The 22,896-nt window shown below is 45.9% G+C and overlaps 1 protein-coding gene across 1 annotated transcript in view; it reads left to right on the top strand.

Annotated features, from left to right (window-relative positions):
• The window catches only part of LOC307078332 (contactin-associated protein-like 4), a gene marked incomplete at both ends in the record, with an annotated part of 57,998 nt that extends 45,652 nt beyond the window's left edge, over positions 1-12,346 (top strand). Inside the window, 8 exons of the mRNA XM_079740075.1 lie at positions 556-774; positions 4,533-4,772; positions 6,712-6,939; positions 7,212-7,345; positions 7,701-7,788; positions 9,616-9,834; positions 10,218-10,289; positions 12,144-12,346. Coding sequence (XP_079596201.1) covers positions 556-774; positions 4,533-4,772; positions 6,712-6,939; positions 7,212-7,345; positions 7,701-7,788; positions 9,616-9,834; positions 10,218-10,289; positions 12,144-12,346 — 1,403 coding nt within the window. The remainder of the gene's footprint in view (positions 1-555; positions 775-4,532; positions 4,773-6,711; positions 6,940-7,211; positions 7,346-7,700; positions 7,789-9,615; positions 9,835-10,217; positions 10,290-12,143) is intronic.
• Between the last annotated feature and the right edge of the window lie 10,550 nt (positions 12,347-22,896).

Genomic DNA, 22,896 nt, shown 5'->3' with positions numbered 1-22,896 from the left:
CCCCTCCTCCCCCTTACTCCCCCTCCTCCCCCTTACTCCCCCCTCCCTCTCCTCCCCCTTACTCCCCCTCCTCCCCCTTACTCCCCCCCTCCCCCTCCTCCCCCTTACTCCCACTCTTCCCTTGGAACCTTCCCCTTGTCTCCTCTCCTTCCTTATTCTCCTTCTCTTTTTACAAACCTTTATTAGTATGGACATGCAAGACGTTCTATATTTTAACCCCCCACACACAAACACACACACATCCTAAATCTGAAAACAACACAGATACAGAAAAACAAAAAGCTAAACAGAACAATAAACACAAGGACACAATAAACACACAAACCCAACGAACACACAAACACAACAAACACAAACACAAACACAAAAACACAACAAACAAACACACAAACCCAACAAACACACAAACCCAACAAACACAAACACACAAACACAACAAACACACCTACACAACAAACACACAAAAACACCAACGCAACAAGCACAACGAACACACAAACCCAACAAACACACCGACACCACAGTAACGACCCTGACGTCTCCGTCCTCCCCCAGCCTCCACCCAGGTGGTCTTCTCCTTCGACGTGGGGAACGGCCCTCTGGGGGTGCGCGTGGAGGCGGGGGTCCCGCTCAACGACGACCGCTGGCACGCGGTGCGGGCCCAGCGCAACGTGAGGGAGGCAGCGCTGCGCGTGGACACGCTGCCCGCCGCCGCGCTGCAGGCCCCCGCGGACGGACACATCAGCCTGCAGCTCAACAGCCAGCTCTTCATAGGTGGGGGGGGGGGGGGGGTGTGTGTGTCTGTGTGTGTTGATGAGGGAGTGTGTGTCTGTGTGTGTGTGTGTGCTCGTGAGTCAGTGTGTGTGTCTGTGTGTTGAAGAGGGAGTGTGTGTGCCTCTGTGTGTGTGTCTGTGTGTGTTGATGAGGGAGTGTGTGTGTGTTTGTTAGGTATGTGTGTGTCTCTGTGTGTGTGTGTGTGTTCGTGAGTCAGTGTGTGTTGATGAGGGAGTGTGTGTGTGTGTGTGTGTGTGTGCAGGTGAGGGTGTGTGTCTCTGTGTATCTCCGTGTGTGCCCGTGAGGGAGGGTGTGTGTATATGTGTGTCTCTGTGTGTGTGTGTGTGTGCTTGTGAGGGAGCGTGTGTGTGCGCGCGTGTGTGTGTGTTTGGTGTGTGTGTGCTTCCTGTGAAATGGCAATAAAGCCCTCAGCTCAGACAACAGCTGTAAGGCAATTATGTGTTTTAGCACACGGGCTGGGACCACGCATGGAACCACACAGCCACTTACTGTGTGACCTCTACGCCCCTGATAGACATCTTCAGTCGAGGCAGAAGAGAACAACTGCTTCTGTTTGTGAGCCCGGTTAATCTTTCTCAAAGGAGGTCATGATTTATAGAAATTCAGCGCTGGCAGCGGGGAACATTTCAGAAAATCTTTGTTTCTCCGTAAACGATCTGGAAACTGGAAGCAGGGACCTCCCCTGGCCCCTCTGGCCCCCCGGCCCCTCTGGTGTTGCTACGGCCCTGCGATGGATCTCCGTGTCAGCCTTAGGGCTCCGCAGGCTTTATACAGTATGGCTGTAATTGCCGCTCTATTGCCGACAATAGAACCTCACATATGCCCTTGGCGCTCGTGCTGAGGTGTGCAGCTGTTTGGATGATGAGATCCTTTGTTTATTATTAATGGTCTCACTAAATAACAATACATCAGTGTACACATATAGCGTCGGTCTCAGATGTACATGCATGCATACTTAAGTGAGTAAGGGTATTTGTATAGGGCTGGATCCTCTATGTACATCGCTTTGTCTGTGCTCATTCGTCCGTCCACTTACTAACAACTAGACTGCCCTCCAGGGCATTCTGTCCGCCAGAAACACACACTGATACAATTCACCACACATTGAAATATCTTAAATTAACTCCCAGTCACACAAAACGGTGAACCAAATCAGGGCTGCTCTTCGATTGGATGAATAATGGGTTTCATGCCGTTCAGTTTTTGCCAAACAGGAGAACACTAATCCCCTACTGTCATCCAATTTGCAACTCGGAGGCAACTGGGTGTGATGATATAGGTGTTGGTGCACACTGCGGAGCCCGCTCAAAGTAACCAACCCTGTCTGGTGTGTGTGTGTGTGTTTGTGTTTGTGTGTGTGCGTGTGCGTGTGTCGATTTTTGCATTCAGGATGAATCATTTAGTTAAATGGAGAGGGTTTTGTGATGAATGAATAATCGCTAGCAATATTCTTGGAGCAGTCATTACACTCACCGTAACATACAATGTTCTCTTCCAATCCCTCCTGCTGAAGACTATCTGCAAGTCCTGGACACATATTTCCCCCAGTTAAATAAAGTTGTAAATGGTGTCCCCGTCGACTTCATTGCCTCCCCCTCCTCAAACTGAGGGGGACATATACATATACAATCAGACTCATATACTGCAGGGGTGTTCACTAGCCGACCATCTCCCGCTGATCTCTGGACCAGAAATCACAATCCATTCTACATTATGAGGCCTTGTCTCCGCAAATATTCTGGACGGCACTTCTTATCTGTAAACACACATTATTCCAGGGAAAGTCAACAAATGATGATTGGGCAGAGGTAGAGGGAGGCAGTTGAATATTGATTGTGTGCTGCGTATTGATCGGCCAAAAGTGTTAAGCAAACACTTCTATTTGAATAGAGATAGAAGTGACTACAGCCATTTCCCTTATATGGGCAAATCTATTTTGCGTTGTGTTCACCAAAGATTGGAATAGATTTAGGGGAAGAGCTGTGAAATGGAATGCCTTAACAGAGTTTGAAGAGCTTGCGTTCGCTTGACTTGTGTCGTCTGGGGGGGAACAAGTGGCTTGCACATCATTACTTTAGAGAGCCATGTTGATTACTGACGCAAAGTCTGCACCAATTCACCGTGATAGGACTAGTCAGAGAGCGTGCAGGTTGTGATGGTTCACCCACGAGAGGGAGTACTTTAAGGTTTTGCACCTAGTTATAAACTTTGAGGTACCATGATTTCAATAGTATCCCATTCACGTCTTGTGACTGTACCTTGAGATTAAGTGCCTCAAAGAGTTTAATCTTAACGGCAGAGCCCGGGAAGGGGCGAAGATCTATTTGGACCAATGGGAAAGCACCCAGGTAAAAGCTCACCTCGCCTTCTCAGACTAATTTTTTATTCAATTTAGGTAGTGCTGGCATAGCCAACATTTCCTTGCCTTGGAGGGAAATCTTCAGAAAGCTTTCGACAGAGTAAGGGTTTGTGATATTTTTTAAAGTTTACTTATTTTACCAATTTCGAAAGTGCGAGTTGTGTCTTTGGAATATCAAATGACAGAAGTTGGTGTGTGTGTGTGTGTGTGTGTGTGTGTGAGAGAGACCTAGAGAGAGAAAGAGAGAGAGAGATGTTGTAATTGTCAAAAACAATGTCAAATTATGTTTAACCAGTGCACATTGAGTTTCAGAAGATGGAACTAGTGAAAGAATTTAAGTAATTACTGTGGCCCAGTCTGAATGTTGGAACAGTTTGAATCGTCATGTACGTGTGTAAAGACTGGCGAGGCTGCTGGGAGGAGAATCGTGACAATTGGTATCTTGTTTGAACCGGGACCTTTGTGAACAAGAGGTTACATGTTTAACTTGTAGGACCATAAGAATGTTTTGGCTGTGTGCTTGGTGAATTGAGGGCACTGCAGACTTGTTGTTTTGAAGGGCAGTCCATTATTCAGCGGGACAGACGTCGATGCCATCTGCTCTCCCGTCGCTGTCAGCATGTTTCCGTGCTGGAACTTTTCATATTTCATACTTTTTCAAACAATTTTTTATTTATTTTTTTTGCCACATCACAGCCGTGTCATTTAAAACTCCCTGCGCGGTTCTGTCAGAGTGCTGACAGCAGAGAACCTCGGCCCTCGCTATCAAGTGGGCGTACGGCGGCTCACTCCCGCGGCTGACAGCAACACAAGCTAAAAACGAAGCTCTAACTGACAGTCGGCACGCCTCCCCCACACGCAGCCAACACCCGACAGAGTGGATAGAGAGATCCACAGTGATTCCAGAGAGGAGGTGTTCTTCAACATGTTACCCGTACAGCCCCCAGGGGGGGAGGGTAGCTCAGGCGGCAGTAGCCCAGGAGGTAGAGCGGGTTGACTGGTCACCGGAAGGTTGCTGGTTCGATCCCCGGCTCCTCCTAGAGTGTCGAGGTGTCCCTGAGCGAGACGCCTCACCCTGACTGCTCCTGACGAGCAGGGTGACGCCCTGTGTGGTTGACTCCGCCGTCGGGGTGTGAATGAATGGTTGCAAGCCGCTTTGGATAAAAGCGTCACCAAAAACCCCTAAATGTAAATGTGAACTATTTTGTGTGTTCATGTAAACATCCTATTGTTCATTAGTTTGTACCTGTTTCGACTACTTCCTGCAGTCTTCTACAGGTGCAAACTAATGAATACTACTCTGTTTACATGAACACTCAAAATAATCTATCAAATAGACTAAATGAACCTTTTTGACGGTAAATGTGGATGTTCCCAGGCGGCACGGCGTCCCGGCAGAAGGGCTTCCGGGGCTGCCTGCGCTCGCTGCAGCTGAACGGGGTCACCCTGGACCTGGAGGCGAGGGCCACCATCACCCCGGGGGTCCGGCCCGGCTGCCCCGGACACTGCAGCAGCTACGGCACGCTGTGCGTCAACGGGGGCCGCTGCCAGGAGAGGCCCAAGGGGTTCGTCTGTGACTGCGGCCCCTCCGCCTTCACTGGAACCTTCTGTCACCAAGGTACACCTCACTTTTACCTTTACACTAAGGGCATTTAGCAGACGCTTTTATCCAGAGCGACTTACAATAAGTATATTTGTCAGAAGAAAGAGAAACAATATATATCTGTTGGGACAGTAAGGATGTTCATAGAACCAAGTGCCAAGCCCTAACAATCGCTAGGTTAACCCATTCACCGAATGCAACAAAGATAGCTAGGATAAGATGCTACACAACTAAGTATTATAACTAAATACAACGTTCAATAAGTGCGTACATTAAGTGCCATGACGTACAACATACAGTAACTAGGAGGGCTGGAAGGGCGTGGCTATGCAGAGTCCAGGTGAACTCTGACAAGGTGAGCCTTGAGTCTTCTGCGGAAGCTGGAGAGCGACTCTGCGCTCCTGATGTCGGCTCGTTCCACCACTGCCGTGCCAAAACAGAGTAGAGATGTCTCTTTGATGATTGACTTTTACTTGCTCTTAGCGATGGCGATCCCAGACGTCGAGTCGAAGTAGTCGTGCAGAGCGCTCGAGCTGGGGTGTGTGGTTGGCTGTGTGATTTTTACCCTTCACATGGCCTGGGACCAGTACATGACTTTCTTCCTAAGTTCCGTCCTAACCCAGGACACCCGGACCAGTCACGAGTACACACACACAGTTTGAGGAAGAGGGGGGAAAGATGTGTAAAGCACACTTTTCACCGGTGGATGGGGGGCCCCTCAGCCTTGTCTTCCCGGGGAGAGACCTTCTTCTTATTGGAGGGGAATTGTAGAGGGCGCTTTAGGACTCTCTCTCTCTGCCTTGAGGGCACTCTGGAGGGAAGTAGCAGGCGGTTTCCCTGCCCTCGTGCACACCCGCCCACCACCCGAACAGAGACAGAGCACGCTGCCCGTGCTGGTAGAATGGGACCCAGAGGTTTACGCATGCATAAAGAACAGCAACAGGCAACACAACGGCAGCGCAACGGCAACCCAAGCAGTTGCTGCACTTCAACAGGCACACTGCTGCGTTCTTCTGACTGAAATACTATAACCATAGGAGTAACGACCAGAAACAATAAACTAGAACTTTAATGCAATGCTCGTTCTTTCTAAAGATATTGCGGAAAACATTAAAGAAATGTAAACACCATACACAAACACATACACATACAGCATGGATTTATTCTTAAACTATGTAGGATTGACCTCATAATTGGAGTCTACCGTGAGCTAGCACGCTTTGGAATTCTGTAAATCACGTTTACGGTTTCAGTAATCCAGAGGCGTTGACGTAACGAGGCAGCCGCCTCAGAACGCATCCAGAGTTTAATCCTCAAAGTCAGTTTGATGTTCAAGTGAGTCACCACTTGGCGAAAGATCTGCCTTTGACGCAGATCTAAATGTGTGTTCAATAATTCACGAGAATGCTATGGTATTGCGTTGGCATGTCAGTATAGGATGAAGAAATCTCTCTCTCGCATTTTTAATGATTTTTTATCAGGCTACTCTAGCGTTGGCATCCGGTAAACACTATTCTGACATTCAGAGATGTCACTTCCTCTAACTGAATAACTGCAACATAAATATGTTGATTCCTTAGTGCCTTTGATTGACATTGAAAGTGCTTTGCAAATTAAATGCATCATTTGTATGATTGAATTTGACATACATTCACGTTCACTATGATGTGGTGAAACGAACCACTACATAACACACCGCTTTTTATTTTACTTTACAAAATGTTTTGTGAAAAGGAAAAACCTTGGCCACACATTGGGAGTCACCTTCATTCAAACATAAAAACCACCATGCATTTTAGATTTTTGCACTTTGCAAAAACATAATTGCTTGATAAAAGATTGACGTGTTTGAATGTATTTGATTAATGTCTCACCCGGCACCAATGAGGCGCTCCAATCAGCCATACAATAATAATAATCTAATAATAATGTAACCCACTGACATGTCCTCCAGAGCTGTCGGCCAGCTTCACGTCGGCCACCGCCGTGCGCTACGCCCTCAGAGAGCCCCGGCACCCGGGTCGGAACCAGAGCTCCCTGCCCGCCCCCCTGCTCCCCGCCCTGACCCTGAGGGGGGAGGAGGTCTCCCTGAGCTTCAGGACCAGCCAGAGGCCGGCTCTGCTCCTTTACGTCTCCTCCTCCCACCACCAGGAGTACCTGGCGCTGCTCATCAGCAGAGATGGTAGGTCTGCCTTCGGTTTGGACTTGTTGTTGTTCGGCCCGGTGTCCAAAACATAATCCTCTTTCACTCACCATCACATGCCATCCACACTCAGAACAGGTGGTAGACTGGACACGGGAAACACTTAAAAAGTTGTCCGATAATAGAAAAGGAGGATATGTGATCATGGTCGATATCCGCTAGGCTTCCACTTTTAGTCTCTCCTTCCTTCTCCTTCATCCCCTCTCCACCTGTTCTTGTCTCCCTCTTCTCTCCTCCCTGTCTGTGTGAAGACAAGGTGGAGGTGAGATACAGGCTGCACAGCAGCAGAGAGGTGGAGGTGTTGAGGAGTGACGTGGCTCACTTGGCTAATGGCCAGCTTCACACAGCTTCTGTCAGGATGCGGTCCGACACCGTCTCCATCCAGGTAACACACACACAGGCACACGCACACACAAACACACACACACACACATGTGCATGCAAACACATGCACACACACACACACCCGCACACACACCCACACACACACACAAACACACACACAAACACACACAAATTCTGCACGCACATTCACAGACACACACACACACACACACCCATGCACACGCACACACAAACACAAACACTTGCACACATATACATTCGGGCATGCACACACAATGGAAAATACCTCTTGGTGAGTTACCCAGCTCTAATATAATCCGCAGATTCCATTAGCCTCAATAGCAGATTCATTCCTTTTGTTTTTATCAGGTTAAGACTTACTCTTTCACATTCAGGTGGACCAACATGCTAGAGAAGACTTCAACCTGTCATCTGATGTGGAATTCAACGACATTGAGTCTCTAACTTTAGGGAGAGTGCTAGGTAAGTAGAAAAAATAAACAGAAAACAAATCATTATATAAATAGAAAGAATTACTTAATATATTGATTTTGAATAGCTTATTGCCAGAGGATGAAAGCCAAGTCTGTTCTCTTGAATTCTTTCTTCTTGTCCTAATCCCTCCAGGCGCGATACTGTGGCACTCGACACATTTTAAAGTTGGATAAAGATGCCAAGGCAGAAAGCACTCCCTTGGGGCTTTGTTTTTTGAATGAAGTGGCCCTGGCTCAGAAATAGTTATGATGGCCATTTTCTCCGTGTGATCAAAGCCAAAAATAACCCTGGCTTTGTGAGCAGCGATGGTCCGGCTTAAAACAGAAACATTCCCCTGACGATGTTAACCGATTGTTCAAAGCGTAGAATTCAAAGATAAAGTCTCATCTCAGTAAGAGGATGAGAGCCCTTTGGATAACACCAAACTGTCTCTGTAAGATCAGGCCCTGCGTCAGAGAGTAGTGAAGGCACCAGGGGGTACCCCCCCCTCCGAGCCCCCCCCTGTTATGGGTTCTCCCCTCCCTGGCAGGGCTGCTCAGCACCCCCCCCATGCTAAAGGACTGGAGGCCCCTGGGAGCTGGGGGCCCCTGTTGGAGACACACAGAGGGGCCATCACAATCCAGTACACTCGGAGGCGTGAAACTCCACGGCCAAACAAAGGACATACCATTGTTATCTAACAGTAATGTTAACATTTGCATTTAAATGGATTACATGCCCAAAGTTAAGTGACCAAATAGATATTTGGACGATGAAAAATGTCAGCCAACTCCAGCCTACAACCACAGGGAACCCGAATCCTCTCTCAGTCATTTAGTGCCGGTGCCAGCGGTGGGTGGCGGGCTCCGGGTAAAAGTTGACGTGTGTGTGGTTAGCGTGTCCGCCCGGCCACCGCCTGCCGGCCTGAGGGAGTCCAGCCAGCAGTCAGACATTAGAACCGAGTTAATTCTCTGTCACTCCCCGCCTGCTGCGCCATCCATCAGGCTGACTAATCGAGCTAGGCTGGATGGAGGCACCAGAGACACAGAGGGAGAGAGAGAGAGAGAGCATTCATTCACACCCCGACGGCGGAGTCGACCCCGCAGGGCAACAGCCGGCTCGTCCGGAGCAGCCAGGGTGAGGCGTCTCGCTCAGGGACACCTCGACACTCTGGGATTCAAACCAGCAACCTTCCGGTTACCGGTCAACCCACTCTACCTTCTGAGTCACTGTCGCCCGTACATGACTTTGAATCCTTATCAAAAGGAAAGTGTTGTGCTACTCTTTGTTTTACCCATCAGAGGCTGGTGTCGTCTGATATGGGAATTTACCAGTGTCCAGCGGGATGGGACAACGATTCCGTTGTGTTGTCAGAAAGGCCGCAAGTGCTCTGAATTTATACCTTGTTGTACTGCCGTACTGCCGACTACATTCTTAACATTATATTGGCTGGAAATGGGTCGGACTTATGTTAACTTATTCTTAGATATTACATTTTATGTGTGTTTGTCATTTATACGAACAGAATAGCAGCTGGTGGAAAAGTATGGATTTTCCTATGGTGTCAGATGAAACCATATGTTTACAATATTTCCTCCCTTGAGCTCAAAAGGAGATGCTTTGGTTTGCATTTAAATCCCATAGAAAAAAAGGGAAAATCTCTGTGACAACATGAATAATGCAGCATCTAAATCTGGATGGGAGTACGGGGTCCAGTGTGTTGATGAATCATCCTCAGGCCGTCCTCTAAACGGCTCCAGGTTCCAGGTTCCAGGTTCCAGGTACAGATGTCTGATTCATCCCCTCCTCCCTCTCTGTCTCCCCTGCCGGCCTCAGGGTCTTCTGAGATGGACCCCGAGATGGCTCTGTTGGCCTCCAAGGGATTCACGGGCTGTCTGTCGGGGGTCCTCTTCAACTCCATCAGCCCGCTGAAGGCCGCACTGCTGCACCCGGACACCGGCCCCGTCAGCGTCAGCGGGCCCCTGGCCTGGTCCCGCTGCGGGGCCTCCACTCCAGCCAGGCCCTACACCTCCCAGACCACACACTCCCTCCCAGGTGACTAGGGCAAGCAAAAAAATAATGTGTGTGTGTGTGTGTGTGTGTGGGTCTGTGTGTTTGTGCGTCCCATGTTCCTGTCTGCATGCCGTTTTTGATAGTAAATTCATAGCAGGCCTACAATGGAAACCATTGATTAAATTCCTCTGAATTTTCCCGCTCTTCTCCTCTTTCATTTCTTTCTTATGTTCAATTAAACTGTCTAGCACGCATTTGGGATATATTCCTGTAAATCCCATTCTTCCTATTTTTCTTCTGTGATCTTGGGATTTGCTCATTGTTGTTCCCGGACAATAAACGCCCTGTGTAATGTGTGTAATGTGTGTAATGTGTGTAATGTGTGTTCTGTGTGTAATTTGTGTGTTTGTGTGTTGCGGGCACAGACCAGTCAGGCTCCGCGGGCCCCGGCCAGCCACTAGTCAACGCCATCAGGAGCGAGTCAGCCCTGATTGGAGGTACCGTAAGACCCGGTTCATCAACCAATTAGAATCCCCGCGCTGAAATCGATTCCTTGGATTGATTTGTTTTCGGAAGAAAAAAAACTCAAAAAAGGAAATGTTTTTCAGCAAAGAGGCAGAATATGTTTTAAGCACAGAAGAGCTGCATTAGACAGAGTCATCAAATATTATGTTAAGACGAAAACCGTTTTTACTCACCCAGTTGTTATATTATTTTAGAACAATCTCTGTAAATATAATCATCTAAAATATATCCTATGGAAATGTAGGATGTCAAATCTCATTCAAACACGCCATAACCACAAACCTTATTATGATTTGAACTGAACAGGATCTTATTTCCTCTAACAGAACAGTCCTGTACTTGCTTGCTTCTCTCTTTAACCTCAGACTAGGGCGACCAAATGCAAAAAGTTTCATGGCGTGGGCACAAAGAGTTTGTTTGTGTGGGAACATGTTGAGAGGAAGTCTCAAGTGGTTGAATAATATCAATCAAATAAAAACTAAATCACAAAAGTATTCTGCCCCATAGCTCTTAACATCTCTATGCTTTGGTTGATTCAGCAGCACACAAAATACTTAAAGGGATTAACAAATATATTATCAGAAGGGAATAAATGTTTATGCAACATTCATCTTCAAAGCAATGTCCTCATTTATTTGGCTCATTCAGCATTCGGTGTAAACGCCTAATCCACATTTTGAAACGGTTGAACATGAGCAAGTGAACAAGAGACATAGTCATGAATAGACCCCAAGTCTTGAATAAATGTTCTGCATTCACCGGGCGTATGTGAGACTGGGAACCAGACTCATCTGCAAGCTTGTGCTTATTGCTCTGGCATATGTGTCTGAGCACTTCTGTTCAGCGAACCTGGCGTGGGCCGGTGAATCACAAACGTTTATCAAAGACAGGGCGGGTTTCATTATCCACCAAGATGGCTGCCGCTGATAAGTCACACGTGTGGTTGCTGTGATTGGCTGTAGGTCTATCCAATTGCGCCCGGTGGTATTGCCTATTTTAAATTTAAAAAAAGAATGCAGAGGTTCCAGCTTAATGCATAATTGCAAATTGGTCAGGCGATGTCAGGCTAGTTTGATTTAGCGTGCAGGACTAATTGGAGACTGCATTAAGAGTTGGCCTTACACTGGGTCAAATGCCAACTTCTATTTTGCTCAAAGATAATTCATTATTAGTGAAATAATGGAACCGTTCAGAAGCTTTGATACAACAATGTCAAAAATGGCTTTCACCTAATAGTTAGGCACTTTATCCTTGATGATCTCTTACAAGGAACGTTCCGGCTGGTTAGCTGTGTATACATACAGCTCTAAACCTGAGATATGGACAAACCATATACTTTGTGTTTCTAACATCATGGTGATGCATATTGAAAGAGGAATGCAAGGAGGCAGAATTCCTGCTGGAGCTGAAATCACGACAACACAGGTGATCTATGGTCCACGATGCTCTCGTTAGTCGATCTCCATCAAAATATGACAAACGTGAACATATTCTTATCGCTTTAAGGTAATAAGCCATAGCGTAAAATGTGAAATGATTATGGCTGAGCCTGAGCTATAATTAACAGTATACTTGAGGTAGTATGTCTCATTTGGGGGAGGGATCATGGCGAGATGATAATAATCGAATCCATCGTTGGCTGTTCCAAAAATCGACACTTTTTTTGGGCTTCTGGCGTTGAAACCCCCTGCGTCGAAGGAAGATGAACAAGGACACCCTTTGCGTCAGCAGTTACCGCCAAAAGCCCCAAAAAGGCGTCAAATCTGACGAACTCGGAGTGAGAACGCGTCGGCTGTTCTGACGCGGTGGTCCTCTGTGTTCTGCAGGCCTGATCGCCGTGGGGGTCTTCGTGGGTCTGTGTGCTCTGGCCGTTGCCGTGCGACTGCTGCACCGGAGACGAGACGCCTGCCACGGCCCCGAGCCCAAGGGGGCCCCGTCAGGGGAGGAGCCCCCCCGGGAGTTCCCTTTTAACGGCCAGGCCGACTCGGAGAACGACCCCTTTGAGAGCCCCAAGGAGTTTTTTATTTAGCGGACCACTGACCCCTCCACTGTGTGTTGGAGAAGAGGGGCGATTGCCATGCTGGGGCCCCCAGATGTTCACAGAGAACAAAACAACAAGATAAACGTCTCGTCCCCTGGGATCAGGAAGACGGCGAGCCAAGAACATAAACAAAGAAGCCCATCCTTCTTTTTAGTTGTGTTGTGTATATAGTGTATATTAATGTAATGATTACTGTAAATGTGATAAACCAATGTGCTGGACTGTGGTATTGAAAATGGTATTTGTCATATGGAATATGAGTATGGCTAGAGTGCTAAATATTCTAATATGTATTCGCTGAACCAGAAAATGTACAGTTTGGGCCACAATGATTGGCTCAAATGCAAATACAGAGGCACATTCAGAACAAATTACGTATACCGTGATGTAAAATACTTTATTTATTTAAATGTCTTTCTCTCAAGGTTTTACAAGGTATCAACATCAATTGTGCTTTGTATTTGTGTGTGTGTGTGTGGGGGGGGGGGGGTGTGTGTGTGTGTGTGTGTGTGTGTGTGTGTGTGTGTGTGTGTGTGTGTGTGTGCGTGTGTGTGTGTGTGTGTGTGTGTGGTACCCTTAATGAAAAATGGGACTGTGACTGTCAACTTTGTGTCTAACTGTATTTGTTGTAAAGCTAAACTGTGTTCGTCTGAAAGAACGATTTTTGTATTCTGAGGTTAGCCACAAAGGGCACAAGAAGAAAAGATAGGTTCTCAACAGAAAAGATGCTAATATGGAGCAAATCTAAAGTTAGCTTTCTCTGCTGACATTTTCAGCATGCCTCGAATATCAACAGGAACATTAAATAACCATTCTTAAACCCTTACCAACAACAATCTTTTGACTTCCTAGATGTAAGCTAGCCGTTGATTTGAAGTATTTGTTTGCGATCGACTTGCTTTATACGTTTATTATTGCAGAAAACACTAATTGTCCACTTAGACCATGTCCCACAGAAGACCATCCACCCCTCGTATATATCCCATTAGTCTCGTATCGATGTCACTGCAAAAGCAGCACAGAAAAGAGTAGACTACTTCTGGAACGGGGCTGGAAAGAACTGGATTTATATACTTCAAAGGCAGACTTGGTATTTCCTATTTTGTTTTGTTGTGACTATATTGGTCAGGGTTAACCCATGCTATAATTCTGGGTTGATATAATAATAATAATTTTCAATAAAAATAATGAGTGAAGTCTCAAAAAAGGATTCAGGAAGCTAAGTGCAGTATATTACAATGTATTGCTACACAGTGTATAATTATTATAAGTATGACATTAACATTTTCATCCAAGAGTGCGTCATAAATGTCATTGGGCTGTCTAAATGATGCGTGACCCATAAATACAACATTTTCATAATCGCAGACTTTGCATATTGTCAAAGTATATCTGATGGACAGACAGGTCAAAGGGTTCTTGAATTGGATCACCTTGCAAAGTGCTGTTCTCAACACAATCTGAAGTTGTAACTGCGAACATGGTGCGGTGCTGTACAGGGGAAAAGATGTGAGGAGATGAGTTCCTTTCCTTTCTTTTGGCTGCATTGCAGAGGCCGTCTAATTAACAGCACTATCCCACTCAAAGATCAGCAAGGAATGCCTTAACATATTCAAAAATGTGTTACATTTGTGTAAATATAGTATTACGTCATCAGAAAAAAAAATACTAGACCATCAGTTGGAAAAAACATCATCAAACAAAAAATGAAATTGATGGGAACAATTGTATTACTACTGACTAACCCTAACCTTTTTAGTAACAGTGTTACAACAATAGAAGTCTGAACAAGCCCTCCCGATCTGTTACGATATAAAACATTTTTTGTGTTTGTGCCGCTTTGGAACCTTCTATCTTTGCTTGCATACCCCAACATATCCAAATATATAAAAGGACATGAGAAAATAATGTTAAAAGATAGCTTTTGTGTCTATGTTTAATGGAGCTGAAACTCAGCAAGGCCTTCCTCTCGGTGGCAAACGAAATCAACATAAATTTGCATCTTTGATTGTTGTTCTTCCTAAACTTTCGGTGGTAGGAATGGATTTTGTGTGCTACATGACATTTCTGATGGGAAATAATATGTGCCTGTCTGCAGAGTGGAGATAACACAGGCACATAATTGAGGCTAAAACATCTAGGATATGGAAATGTCAAACCAATCTTTTACTGCATGCCCAGCTGCCTCTCTCGGTGAATCCAGAAGGTTTCAGAAACACTTAGCTGGTCACTGCAGAGAAACCTTTACTATGGAGATCCAAGACTAGGTTAGAGGTTGAAACAATGGGAGCACTCAATCCTGGTAAAAATGGTCAAAACGTGTGTGTGTGCACGTTCATGTTCATGTGTGTGCGTGTTTGTGTGTGTTTATGCGTGCGTGTGTGTGTGTGTGTGTGTGTGTGTGTCTGTGTGTGTGTGAGAGTCATTAAGGTCTTGTTGTTGCTGATAGTAGAATCTATCAGCAGAGGATAACTCTCTCCTTGTGTCCTCCCAGTCCTTAAAGTAATCATCTCACCCCCAAAAAAGTCATGGTTTGGTTTTCTTTGGACCAATAAGATAAAAAGTTGGCAACCTTTCTGGATTTATGACCTTCTGGTAGAGAAACCCAACAAAGGTTGCAAACTTACACTTAAGAATCATAACCATCCCTTTCTTTGATATGCCGTTATTTAGCTGCTCACATTTCACTATTTAATCAAGGATCCATCATGGTTCTATCGTCCTAGTGGGCTTGATCGTTTGCTTTATCACAGATTATTTCTCATGGGGTGCAGTTGACGACCAAACATGGACGTCCACCTGAGTTCAGATTGGAGTAGAACCGATTAAGGCCGCCTCCAGGGTGTGTCTTTAACTCACCAAGTTTGGTCCATTCTGCTGGAGCAAAACAAAACAGACAACACAGCAGTAATGAACTCTAAAAAAGCTCACCTGTGTTTACCCTTTGAACAGGTCTGCCAGAGCTCATCAGTGAACTCGCTCAATAATATAACACACAGGGCAGAGTGGTGGGATAGTTTAATTAAATATTCTGCTTGATCAAAGTTGGTGTCAAGCGTTGGTGAGTGAGTAACCTCCACTCACCTGCATTAGCAAGAAGATTAAGTGATGAGTGAGGGGGAGAGAGAGAGAGAGAGAGAGAGAGAGAGAGAGAGAGAGAGAGAGAGAGAGAGAGAGAGAGAGAGAGAGAGAGAGAGAGAGAGAGAGAGAGAGAGAGAGAGAGAGAGAGAGAGAGAGAGTTGAATAAACACCACACTGGTTAGTGGCCGAGGAGGTAGGCATGCATATTTATGTGTGTGTGTCTGTGTCTGTGTCTGTGTCTCTACGCGTGTGTCTGCGGGTGGATGTGCGGGGTACCTGCTGTGTTTTGCGTGGTACCGTACGGGGGCAAGAGAGAATTACAAGTGGTCCTCTGAGTGATTAGCGAGCGGACGATCCTCCAGCCACGCTACGGAGGCGGGAGGCGTCGGGAGAACGCGGCTGATTGCAGAGGACACCGCGGGCCAGTGCTGTCGGTTCGAATCCAGCAGGAAGCCTCCGAACACAACGTGAATACCAATGTACCGGGAGTTGATACAACGCGCCGTGTGTTACTGCTGCTACTACCTGCTGTGTTAAAGTCAAAGCCCAGCCCCCCCTCATCTCATCCCCCCCCCCCGTCTTGCTGTACTAGTTCTTACCCAGGCATGACCTCGCTGCGATGAAACGGTAGAATGGTGGCAGGAGTGCTCTGCTTGGGGTCAGAGGTCATCTGCTGGGGCAGAACACTGGGTGTCTGTTCTTAGTTCACGCCAGGTTGCCGGTGTGTATTTGTCAGCTGAACAGGTGGGGGTGGGGGGTGGAGTCATTGCATCATCACCCAGAGGTACTGGGGTCCTGTACCTCCATGCGATAGGCTGATATATATAGCTACACAGCATACCAGCAGGGAAACAGACTTGGGTTCACACATGGAGTTTTTGACTATGATGTAACGTCACACAGAAAAAACCTATAAAACAATAATGTCGGAGGCGCTAGTGATGTATTTTCTGAAGTTAAAACTATTCTAGTTCCTGGATTGATTTTTGTATGGATTTTATGAACTTTTTTAGCCTCTCTTTTCCCCGTACGATTTTAATATCGAGTGCTTCTGAAGTGGCTCATTGACCAGAATGTGTATAGGCTCTGTGCATGGAGCACTAGTATACTCGTTGTACTACTATTTGACAAGTATACTAGTATACGTGACACATATACTAGTATACTATGTCAAATGGCTCTGATGCTCCGGCACGTGAACAGTGTACAGGGCTGCTGTCACCTTCATTTCAAACGTCTCCCTCATGTCTGTCATCTCGTTTCACCTTACTGATGATGTGTTGTAGACATTATCTCTCCCGATCCTCTGCGCATCCGGAGGGTTTAAAATATTCACTGTGATACGTATCAATAAAGACCATGAAGACGCCTTGGGGACCTCCCCAACCCCCTGATAGTCCAACCCATCCAAGCACTTGTTTTACCTCCGTACCGACGGTCCTCCTGCTCCCTCCAAGGTGGCAGAGTGGGGGGGGGGGGGGGTTCTGCTAGATAAGAAGGCTGAGGACTGATGGACTTGATAGCGCTTCAATCTAGATGAATTAGTTCCCGTGTTGGATGCTGTGCTTTCCATTCAGCCCGGACCCGTGGGCCATCAGATAACACTGAAGACATAGATCATTGGGTGCTGCAGCGGGGCTGATTGCATCTCCCTCAGCGCTACGCACAAGACACCCCATAAATAACCCTGATCTGGATGAGTCTGTAAACAGCTCATGTTTTATGGATGTACAGCAAGCCAAAGCAGTTTGAGTTCGTCCCCTTCGTAGACCCAAGTCTCTCTCTCTCTCTCTCTCTCTGTCTCTCTTTCGCTCTCGCTCTCGCTCTCGCTCTCTCTCTCTCTCTCTCGCTCTCGCTCTCTCTCTCTCTCTTTCGCTCTCGCTCTCGCTCTCTCTCGCTCTCGCTCTGTCTTGAAGCCATGGTTAATTCTGCTCAAGGCTCATTCGTCATTTGCTAAACTTCAAGCTGGTGTCCTTAACCCTTTCTCTGGGCCAGAGAGTAGATGTGTTGTGGTAAATTAGCCCGAGGACTTATAGGTGTAAGCTGCTTATAGTTTATTAACCTGGCCTTCCAGGTCCAGGAATAATGAAAAACGCTTTATCCTAATGTCAGCAAGTGTTAGAGAAGAAGATAAAGGATTTTCTGAGAAAGGTCTTTTGAGTGAGAGTAAAGGGGAAAATGTAAAACCTGCTTAATGTTGCAGTCCATAAATCTAGGAATAATGTGTAATAAACAACTCTCATTTTTGGAAACCAAAAAAGGCAAACATACCTTCGCAGCCAGCCAGCAGCATATTTATGAGGTCATGGAAGCTACTGTCTGACCCGATCTCAAGCCATTTTGTATCTTCGTCCTTTGGAACATACTTTAAAAGAAAGTCCAAAATAGCCAAGACTATTGACCTGGAATCAGCCATAAGTTCAAAAAGGCCCACATGCAGACAGAGCCATTCTTCTTGGTTTGAATTAAGTGCCTTAAGACCCCACTAGAAGTACGGGGACACACTGATGTCGGAGGACCCGTTGACGAAGTGTGCTGAAGTGTCGGCCGTTGTGATTGCCTTTGCCCCAGTTTGTAGTCGGAGTTCATCCGTTTGGCGAGCGTAGAAGCGATGGCAATGTGGTTTGAATGGCAATTGTAATGCTTTACTTAGATGGATGTGGTAGTGGGCACCGGGCGAGGGTTCTGAAGGAGTGGACTGAGCCCGGAGAATAATGCTGAATCAAAGAAGTGAAATGGAGAATGAGAGTCAGAGCGGAAAATGTGAGACACAGTGGTCCTTGAGATGGGGGGGCGACGTGCCTTATTGATGTGCTCTGGACTCCAGAGTTCTCGTTCTTTTTATGTCCGTACAAGCTCTGCCTGGAGAATTATCTTTAGGGTTGTCTTTGCTCTAGCTCAAAACGTGCGCCACATGCTCATGAACTAATTGAATAATTTGTCTTTCCGTTTCCTCTATAATTAATACATTAGACGTGATTACATGTTTTCGCATTTATTCAAACCAATTTGTCCACATTAGACACGCAGCGGCACACTGCTAAACCCTCCGTTGATGCAAAGGATACAATAGGTTGGTTAGCACTCCCCTGGAATGTATGAACACTACAGCTGCTTTTGCATCTTAGGCCTACTTCTCATTCATCACCTTCCCCTGCCACTCTGTATTAGCAGATCCGTATCCTCATCATCACAACCTCACGTTAACCCTTGCACATGTGTTTGTTCACTCATCAGTATTGACAGGTGGACCAGCAGGCAGGCCCGGTGTTAAAGGTCCTCCGTGTGGATGCGTGGTTACTCAGGCTAGGCGTCTGCAACGCTGTCTAAGGCCCCAGGTGAGTGCTGGCAGCGACTGAAGCGAGCCAGGGGAGAACTCACAGTTCACAAGGTCGCTTCATGCACTAAAACAAAAGACAGTTTCTGGAGGCTCATGTCAGTTTGAGATACTTTGTTTTAGAGTACAGACAAAATACAAGATGTGCTAACTCTGTTTTTCTGAATTGATGTAATGCAATGTTATCATGCCTTTCCTCCTCAAGATGAAATGGATATGTTCTCTCAGAGTGCAAGACAACAAAGGCCCAATCAATTTCCTAATAATCCTTGGTTTTCTATCTGTTATTCTATTATACTTCATTCACAAAAAAGTAATGAAAAAGTTGTCAAATCAGGGCTTCGAAAAGAATTAGTGTACTTAAAATCATAATATAATAAAGAACGAGGTTCTGCTGGGCACGGAGGGGCTGCTCATCAACCAGAGAGAGGATGTTGAACAACGTTGAGAAGCTGTTCTTGGCAGTGTAGGGATAATAAAAGATGAAATCAATCGCAAGAGCTCAGCTCTTGTTGAGTACATATCTAGAGTTAAAAGTTGAAATGGCACTTGCTTACGAAGCCAACAAGCCCACAAGAGCTCTGAGCAGCTCTCACAAAGCACTCCGTCATCATGTTTCTAATGAGTCAGCGGCTGCTGCAAAGCGCTTCTATAAACTTGCCGTTAAGCGGTGTCTTGGTTCTGGGGGTCTCTGTACTGCAAATGTGACAGGGGATTTGTATTAATCTACATAAATATACAGACTTTAGTGTGGAAACTCAAAAAAAGTTTCTCTTTTTTTTTTTGCGGAAAAAGCTGATAGCGGTGCCGCTACAAGTCAATGTTGACTTGCAGAGCGGTACGTGAATATGGGTTGTTTTTGAAAAAATAATGGTGTGCAGTTGTAACACAACCGCTTAATTTTGCATGCCAACTTTCTCCAAAGGAGTGATACATTCTTCCTTCAGTTATCGAACGGGGAAACAAAACCGAATTCCTCCAAACCTTGAATGCATCAAAGAACGTTCCAAATGCACACAGGGCAGCGGCACTCACATTCATCAAGTCCCCTCATCACCGAACTGCAACTCCATTTTACCATTGGATTAAACAGTGAAGCTCCGTTTGAATCCTTGATATACGTAGGATATCTTTGTGAAAGGAACATAACTTCACCCTCACTGTGTTATATGAGGCTAAGGCTCTTTTTCACTGGTGCAATTCTAATTGGAAATGCCACATATTCACGTTGTTACTGGTGAAGGACCTATACTTTCCCAGTCTTTACTGGTAATTAGACCACAGTGGACATGCAGACAACAATGGGTTGAAGGAAAGTAGTGGAAAGTAGCTCCTGAGACTATTTATGTTAACGTTTACCATCCGTTTGCATATTGTTCTGTAGGGCTACCGCTGCGGCATTCCTAATCGTGTTTGTCCATGAATCCCTCTCTCATACAAAACAGCAACCAGGTCTCTAGCTTGCTGCCAAGTGTCTTTGGCCCCTAGGTCACCTGATAATTGCATCACTTCCTGTAGGGCTACGAACCCTGTGTTGATAATTTGAGTAGCTTTTAATGCCCTCTTTCATACGACGCAGACCCCAGTTTTCGAGCTTGCTCCTAAGTGTGGTAGACCCCCAGGTCCGCTGCTAATTACATCACTTCCTGTAGGGTTACAACCCCCCTGTTGATAATTGTAGTAGTCTTTTGAAAATCCTTTCGTCAGCCTTTTATATAATTGATCACATTCATGCTCCAAAAACATTAAAAGCGGCATTAATTTGTGATGGCCTGGTATGTCCCACAGAAGAAGAAGAGATATGTCATCCTTGGCCACTCTAAAATCTGCCTTTTTATTGAAAGATATAAAAATAACACGTACCAAAACAGCTCAGATAACTACACAACGCAAAGAAAAGTATTCAAAGAGCATGGAAGCTAAGTGGTTTCTGCGATAGCAACATCCATAGCATTAACCATAATAATGATATAACCTTTGCATTTACTAACAAGCTAAACATCATAAACATTCACCTACCAAGATTATACAAATTAAGTGCACATTGATCAGTAGAAACATTATCAAACACATTTAAGACACTTATACAGGTCGCTAAAGGTTGGAGACATTGATTAATAAACACATAACACTACATGGCAGACTTTACAAATATTGGAATTCCTATTGATTAAAATCGCAATTTAGTCATTTCTATTGTGATCCTCGGACAGAAAATAACAACAGCAGCAATGATGTGTTTTATTCCATTGTTATCCCTTCATTATTTTGGATTTCAATAGGACTTAATGAGATCATTGGAGGTACTTTAAAATAACTCAGTGTGAAACGGCTTTGCTGCTCTTTCACACTGAGCTTCTGAACTGAATTGGAGAAAAGTTATTACAATAAAATAACACAAAATATCCAAAGATTATATAATTCATACATAAAAGTATGATATTAATCAAATGTGAAAATGTCTGAACTCTACAATAAATATCATTGTTAATGATGCACAACTTGTTTTGCAATTAGTTTCCGCCCCCTCGGAAGAACTATTGATCAGATGTGTCACTTTCAGCGCAACACTCTTAATGGAGTCTCGTGGAGTAAAGATGATCTCCACAATGGATGATACACACATCATCAGTATCAAATCCAAGTTTCGTGATCAGAGAGCAGCCCATCATTTTGGTGGTGAGTTGGTTTATTTCCTTCCTGAGACAAACAGCAGTTGTTGTTTGTTTCGATTTGGATGCAGATTACATCCGAGGCGTCCAACAGGGCCTGGGTCTGCTGTGAGACCCGTGTTTGTCAGGCAGCGCGTCGCAGCGTGAGCCTGTGGTTCAGCGGGAGGCAGTGTTACCAGAGAGTGGTTAGGCTGTAAACATCCGCCGGTCCAAAACAAGCGCTTAGCAGCACAACAAAAACTGGCAAGGACCAAAGTAAACACAAACAGGGAAAGGATCGATGTGAACAATGGACGTGACCACAAAGGAGTAAATAAACACAATCAGGTAAGATCTCACCCACCTGATCATTCCTTGTGTAAACTACGTTTAAGATCAATGCCTTTGCAGCCTACGACCAGGCGATAGGGTGTGGCGTGGATATGAACGTGTAGGTTAAGACCGACAGTGCCCCAGTTTATGTGGAGTTCCAGAACACTAGAGAGTTCCCAAGTAGACCGGTCCATGTTCAACCTACTTCAAAGAAGTGCACAGAGGCTGTCCCTCATCGGAGCAAGACCAGCAAAACTATGATCTCCATAACTATGAAGAAAGAGGGTGGCTTTGAAGCCAGCTTCCGTCTCTCCCTATCGCTCATTCACACTCTCTCTCTCTTGCCATCTCCTTCCCCCTGACACTTTATCTCCATCGCTCTCTCTCTCTCTCTCTCTCTCTCTCTCTCTCTCTCTCTCTCTCTCTCTCTCTCTCTCTCTCTCTCTCTCTCTCTCTCTCTCTCTCTCTCTCTCTCTCCTGCGTTCTCACTTGCGCGTCCCTCAGGCCTTTATACATTTCTTCCTCATCTGGCCTCCTCTCCTCGCCACTCCTCTCATCTCCGCCTCTCCTCTCTCCTGCTCTACTCTCCTCTCCTCACCTCTCCTCTCCTCTCCTCCTCTCCCCTCCTCTCCTCTCCTCCTCTCCTCTCCTCCCCTCCTCTCCTCTCCTCCTCTCCTCTCCTCTCTTCACTTCTAAGATTCTAATTTTTCGGTTTTCCTTTTGGTTCTCTGATTCGCTCTTTTGTTTCCTCATCTCTTCGTCTCGTCTCTCCTTGCGGTTTTCCCTCTCGCTAGCACACACACACACACACACACACACACACACACACACACACACACACACACACACACACACACACACACACACGCACACACAAATATACACACACATACACGTCGCACACGCACGCAAACACACACACACATGCACACACACACTAACACAGACGCACATACACACACATATTCACACACATGCACACACACATGCCCGCACACAAGCACACACGCACACAAGCACACACATACGCACACACACACACTAGCACACACACACACACACACAGACACACACACACACCCACATACTGGCTCCACTCTAGGTTAAATGTTATAAAATTGGACTGTCTGCAGAGA

Source organism: Pollachius pollachius (assembly GCF_949987615.1).
Source record: "Pollachius pollachius genome assembly, chromosome: 7".
Classification (NCBI taxonomy): Eukaryota; Metazoa; Chordata; class Actinopteri; order Gadiformes; family Gadidae; genus Pollachius; species Pollachius pollachius.
This window is presented reverse-complemented; position numbering and strand designations above follow the sequence as displayed.